The sequence below is a fragment of the Malaclemys terrapin genome, unplaced genomic scaffold (genome assembly GCF_027887155.1).
Source record: "Malaclemys terrapin pileata isolate rMalTer1 unplaced genomic scaffold, rMalTer1.hap1 scaffold_116, whole genome shotgun sequence".
NCBI lineage: Eukaryota > Metazoa > Chordata > Testudines > Emydidae > Malaclemys > Malaclemys terrapin.
Genome location: NW_026530204.1, coordinates 1 through 6,551, shown reverse-complemented (window position 1 = coordinate 6,551; position 6,551 = coordinate 1). Strand labels below are relative to the sequence as shown.

The 6,551-nt window shown below is 64.3% G+C and overlaps 1 protein-coding gene across 1 annotated transcript; it reads left to right on the top strand.

The window, feature by feature from the left end:
* Nucleotides 1-1,054: 1,054 nt before the first annotated feature.
* On the top strand, nucleotides 1,055-6,401 carry LOC128829733 (rhodopsin kinase GRK1-like; the record flags this gene model as incomplete). Its single annotated transcript, XM_054015148.1, is given in 6 exon segments — nucleotides 1,055-1,343; nucleotides 1,346-1,605; nucleotides 1,607-1,753; nucleotides 5,016-5,143; nucleotides 6,118-6,237; nucleotides 6,319-6,401. Coding segments are annotated over 6 exon segments (1,027 nt in total), but the record flags the coding sequence as incomplete, so codon positions are not given.
* Nucleotides 6,402-6,551: the final 150 nt, after the last annotated feature.

Here is a 6,551-nt window from a genome sequence, read left to right as displayed (position 1 = left end):
ACCAGGTCGCTCTTAAGCGCTTGGCATACATCTTCCTGCTGGCCACTCACCGGCCTGTGTGCTCACAGCTCCCCACAGTTCCCAGGGGGACCCCTAGTGTGCCAGCCCTTCTCGAGGTCACCGCCTCTCTGCCAGGGTCGAGCTGCAGACTCCTCCGCCCCTGGGACCACTCGCTGCGATCCCCCCGGGGGACCCTGTTACTGCAAAAGTCCTTCTCGCTGGTCACACACTCCCAGGGGTAATAACCGTCTCTCTCCCACTCTTCCAGCCGGCCTGGTCCCCGTCAATCCCCCTTCGTTTTACTGCTCCCCAGTCACTTACTGCAGGAAGCGCCGTCCACGGGGTGCAGTAGATCCCGCCGCTGCCAACAGTTGTCACAGAGTATTGGGGGACTCAGGGCCCTGCACCCCGGCTTCTGCGATTCACCATGACTCTCAGCCAGCCAGTAAAGCAGAAGGTTTATTTGGATGACAGGAATACAGTCCAAGACAGGTCTTGCAGGCACAGACAACAGGGCCCCCCTCAAGTTAGGTCCAGCTTGGGGTCCAGGCATGCCAGCCCACCCCCCTTGGGGGGTCAGAGCCATCCCTGCCTCCCAGCCATCTCTCCAGCCTGCTTCCAGCACTCTGCTTTCAGCGACCCCTCCCACAGCCTTTGTTCAGTTTCCCGGGCCCCGGAGTCACCTGACCTCCAACCCCCTCCTTGGGTTCTCATGTTACAAGCTCAGGTATGTTCCCTCGGGCCAACTCCCATCCTCCGATGCAGACCATCCTAGTCACACTCCCCTAGTCAGCATTCCACACCCCAGCAAGAACAGTCCCAGTTCGTCACATCGGGTCCTGCGGCCATGCCAGATGTAAGCCGGCGGGCGTGGCTACATGTCCAGATGTGTCCCATCTTGGGACGCTTGCTCAGATCCTTCAGGGACCAGCTGAGATGAGGTCTCCAGATGTGCCCAGAGGTGCGGCTTTCCCCCCCTCCACCCCCTCGTTCCCCCCCCCCGCACCCCTCACACTCCTGGCTTCCTCACCCGCCCAGGTGCCCCGCCACCGCCATGGACATCGGCGGCCTGGAGACGGTGGTGGCCAACTCAGCCTACGTGTCGGCCCGGGGCAGCGCGGACGCCAGCGCCGCCTCCACCTTGCGGGACAAGAAGATGCGAGCCAAGCTGAAGCTGCCCCACATCACGCAGTGCGAGCCCCTGCGGACCCAGCTGGACCTGGACTTCCAGAGCATCTGCCTCCGGCAGCCCATCGGGAAGCGGCTCTTCCAGCAGTTCCTGGAGGAGCAGGAGGCCTTTGCGGCGGCCGGCGGGCTCTGGAAGAGCGTGGAGGACTACGCCGCGGCGAGGAGAGCGAGAGGCCCCAGAAGGCCCAGAAGACCGTCAACCGGTTCTTCGACTCGGCCTCCAAGACCTTCTGCGCCTTCCTGGAGGAGAAGGCCGTCATGAGGGTCAAGGAGGACGCCAAGCACGGGCGGGCGGATCTCTTCCAGGAGACCGAGCGGCAGCTCCTCAAGCACCTGGAAGAGCGGGCTTTGGCCAAGTACAAGGATAGCTTGTTCTTCTCCCGCTTCCTGCAGTTCAAGTGGCTGGAGGGGCAGAGCTGTGAGCGAGGAGTGGTTCCTGGACTTCCGGGTGCTGGGCAAAGGCGGGTTTGGCGAGGTCTGCGCCTGCCAGATGAAGGCCACTGGCAAGATGTACGCCAACAAGAAACTCAACAAGAAACGGCTCAAGAAACGCAATGGATACGAGGCAAGGGCAGGGTGGGGGAGCCCGGACGTCTGGGTTCTTTCCATAGCTCTGGGAGGGGAGTGGGGGCTGGTGGTTAGAGCAGGGGGGGCTGGGAGCCAGGACTCCTGGGTTCTCCCCCCGGCTCTGGGAGGGGAGAGGGGGCTGGTGGTTAGAGCGGGGGGGTGGGCTGGGAGCCAGGACTCCTGGGTTCTCTCCCTGGCTCTGGGAGGGAGTGGGGGCTGGTGGTTAGAGCGGGGGGGGGGCTGGGAGCCAGGACTCCTGGGTTCTCTCCCCGGCTCTGGGAGGGGAGTGGGGGCTGGTGGGTTAGAGCAGGAGGGGCTGGGAGCCAGGACTCCTGGGTTCTCTCCCGGCTCTGGGAGGGGAGTGGGGGCTGGTGGTTAGAGCAGGGGGGGCTGGGAGCCAGGACTCCTGGGTTCTCTCCCCGGCTCTGGGAGGGGAGTGGGGCTGGTGGGTTAGAACAGGTGGGGAAGGAGCCGGGACTCCTGGGTTCTCTCCCGGCTCTGGGAGGGGAGTGGGGGCTGGTGGGGGGATCCGTGGCCCCCCCTTTGTATCAGCGACATCAGAATCATTGTGTTTCCAAGGGGCAGGATTTGGGGCTCAGCCTGGGCCGGTGTTTGTGGGAGCAGGGGTGAGGAGCAGTGGGCGGGACATTTGGGGGTTCTGAGTTTGGGGGTGAGGGTTTGGGGGGGCTGGGCTGAGTTTGGGGGCAACCGTTCAGGGGGTGGGGTGGCTGGGAGAGGCAGGGTGGGGTTGGGGGGAAGGTGCAGGCTGTGGGGGGGGGGGTACGAATGATTTTGTGTGATTTTGTGTGGGTGGGTGTGTGGGTGTGTGTGTGGGTGTGTGTGAGACAGAGAGAGAGCTCCCCACTTAGCAGGCCAGTGGAGGCCCTGGAATTAGATTCATCCCCTACACACACACACACACACACACACACACACAGCCCCTCTCTCTCTCACACACAACAAAGCCACACACAGGTCGTGAATCACACACACAGCCCCCAACAATCTCACAAACAGTGTCTCTCACACACACCTCTAGCCTGACACACCTCAAACACACACACACAACCTGATGCACACCTATAGCCACACACACACACACAGAGTGAAACACACACACAAAGCCACATACAGCTTGACACACACAGGGCTAGAATCACACACACAGTCCCCCCCAGAATCTCACACACACAAACAGACCCCCCCCACATACAGCGTCTCTCACACACCCCCCAGCCTGACACACACACACACACACACACACACAGCCAGACCCTGGCCCCCGTCCCCGGGAGAACCGCCCCCCCACACCCACCCCCCTGAGTTATTTGATCCCAGCAAATTAGCGTCTCTATCCGGGCGGGATTCCCGGCAGGAGGCGCCGGGCTCAGAACGCATGGGAGGGGGGTCGGGCGGGGGTCAAGCCCCAACCCCGCCGGCCCGCATAGGGGGGATCGGCATCCCCGTCCGTCCCCCCCAACACCCCTCCTCCCTCCATCCCTCCCCCCCACACCCTCCACCCTCCCTCTTCCTTCCCTCCATCCCCTCCACACCCCTCCCATCCCTCCCTCCTACCCTCCCTCACCCCTCCATCCTTCCCTCCAACCCCCCACACCCCTCCATCCCTCCCTCACCCCTCCATCCTTCCCTCCATCCCCCCACACCCCTCCATCCTCCCTCCTCCTCCACCCACCCCTCCACCCTTCCCTCCATCCCCCACACCCCTCCATCCCTCCCTCACCCCTCCATCCTTCCCTCCATCCCCCCACACCCCTCCATCCCTCCCTCCTTCCCTCCACCCACCCCTCCACCCTTCCCTCCATCCCCCACACCCCTCCATCCTCCCTCCTTCCCTCCCTCACCCTCCATCCTTCACTCCATCCCTCCCCGCACCCTTCCCACCCTCCCTCCTTCCTTCCCTCCATCCCCCCACAACCCTCCATCCCTCCCTCCCTCACCCCTCATCCGTCACTCCATGCTCCCCACAGTCACCCCTCTCCCTCCATCCCTGCCCCCCACCCTCCACCCTCCCTCCTTCCTTCCCTCCATCCCCCCACACCCCTCCATCCCTTCCTCCTTCCTCCTCACCCCCATCCTTCACTCCATCTCCCCCACACCCCTCCTCCCTCCATCCCTCCCCCCCACCCCTCCACCCTCCCTCCTTCCTTCCCTCCATCCCCCCCCACTCCATCCCTCCCTCCCTCCCCCCTCCATCCGTCACTCCCTCCCCCCACACCCCTCCTCCCTCCATCCCTCCCCCCACACCCCTCCATCCCTCCCTCCCTCCATCCATCCCCCCTCACCCCTCCATCCTTCCCTCCATCCCCCCCACACCCCTCCATCCCTCCCTTCTTCCATCCTCCATCCATTCATCCCCACAGCCTCCACCCTCCCTCCTTCCTTCCCTCCATCCCCCTACACCCCTCCATCCCTCCCTCCCTCCATCCTTCACTCCATCCCCCCCACAATCCTCCTCTCTCCATCCCTCCCTCACCCCTCCCTCACCCCTCCATCCTTCACTCCATCCCCCCACACCCCTCCTCCCTCCATCCCTCCCCCCACACCCCTCCACCTCCCTCCTTCCTTCCCTCCATCCCCCACACCTCTCCATCCCTCCCTCCTTCCTTCCCTCCATCCCTCCACACCCCTCCATCCCTCCCTCCATCCCTCCATCCACCCACACCCCTCCATCCTTCACTCCATCCTCCCCACACCCTCCTCCCTCCCTCCTTCCTTCCCTCCATCCCCCCACACCTCTCCATCCCTCCCTCCTTCCTTCCCTCCATCCACCCACACCCGTCCATCCTTCACTCCATCCACCCACACCCCTCCACCCTCCTCCTTCCTTTCCTCCATCCCCCCACATCCCTCCATCCCTCCCTTCCTCCCTCCATCCATCCACCCACACCTCTCCATCCATCCATTCCCCCATACCCATCCATCCCTCCCTCCCTCCATCGATCCCCCCACACCCCTCCATCCTCCCTCCATCCACCCACACCCCTCCATTCCCCCACACCCCTCCATCTATTCTCCATCCCTCCACACCCCTCCATCCCTCCCTCTATCCCCCCCATACTCCTCCATCTCCTCACTCCATTGCCTCCCTCCCTCCATGCCCGACCCCGACCCCTCTGTGGGGCTTTGCGTTGGACCAGCACCTCCCGCCCGTGTGTCCTGTGCCCTGCGCTGCTGGTGTCCAGAGGGCGACTCCCCGTGCCGCAGGGCTGAGCTGACCCGCCCTCTCCGCTCCCCGCCAGGGGGCCATTGTGGAGAAGCGGATCCTGGCCAAGGTGCACAGCCGGTTCATCGTTACACTGGCCTACGCCTTCCAGACCAAACTGGACCTGTGTCTGGTCATGACCCTCATGAACGGCGGAGACCTCAGGTGAGGGGGCGGGGTGTGGGGGGCGGCCCCTCTGTGCCCCACCCTGCGTGGGGGCTGCAACATGGGGCTTGGGACAATCCCCTGCTGGGTGCCCCCCTCCTACCTCTCCATCTGTCCATCTGTCCCCACACCCCCTCATCATGCATCATGTCCCCCTTCTTCTCCATGGGCCAAGGCTCCTGGCAGGACTACATCTCCCATGATGCACCATGGCCAGATGTTCCCATGGGGCACTGCTTCCCCTCGCTGTGAGAGGAGTGTGTGGTGCATCAAGGGAGTTGTGGGTCAATCACATTATGTCCCTGTTCTCCTCTAGGCACCAGGTCCCCCAGCCAGACTACATCCCCCATGATGCACTGCCATGCTGCAGCCCAGGCAGTGATGCATCATGGGAGATGTAGTCCAGCAGTGGAGCCCCGGCCATAGAAGAGAAGAGGTCCGAGGCACCTTAACTACCACTCCCTTGAGCCACCGAGGCAGCGTTTTCAAAATATTGGTGGTTGTTTTTTGGGGGGGGGGCTTTCAGTTCTCTGGACAAAAAACAGCCGTAGCAGTCCCGTGTCACCTGTCTTACACCCCACGCCCGGGTACCCCATCCCTGTTACAGCCGCTGGCCCCAGGCACCTCTGTGCCCCCTGGGGGGGCAAACACTGACTCTCGGGGCGCAGGGTCCCCTGAGCGCACCTCCCGTGTCCTGGTCACACGCCCCCCATCCTCGGGCTCCACCTATCCCCCACCACTGGGATCCTCCGTGTCACCTCCCCCTCCGCCCACCCCGGGTACCGTGTCTCCGCCTCACCTCCCCTTCCACCCATCCCAGGTACCGCGTCTCTGTGTCACCTCCCCCTCCGCCCGCCCCGGGTACCGCATCTCTGTCCCACCTCCGCCCGCCCCGAGTACCACATCTCTGTCCCACCTCCATTTCTGCCCTCCCTGGGTACCACGTCTCTGTATCACCCCCCTGCTGTCTCCAGGTACCGCGTCTCCGTGTCACCCCCCCGCGCCCGTCCCAGGTATCGTGTCTCCGCGCCATCCCCCCTCCGCCCGCCCCGGGTACTGCGTCTCCGTGTCACCCCCCACTCCACCCGTCCCGGGTACCGCGTCTCTATGTCACCTCCCCCTCCGCCCGCCCAGGTACCGCGTCTCTGTGTCACCCCCCACTCCACCCGCCCCAGGTACCGCATCTCCGTCTCACCTTCCCCTTCCGCCCGCCCCGGGTACCGCGTCTCCACCTCGCCTCCCCCTCCTCCCGTCCCAGGTACCATGTCTCTGTGTCACCTCCCTCTCCGCCCGCCCCGGGTACCACATCTCTGTCCCACCTCCACTTCTGCCCACTCTGGGTACTGCGTCTCCGTGTCACCCCCCGCTCCGCCCGCCCCAGGTATAGTGTCTCCGCGTCGTCTTCCCA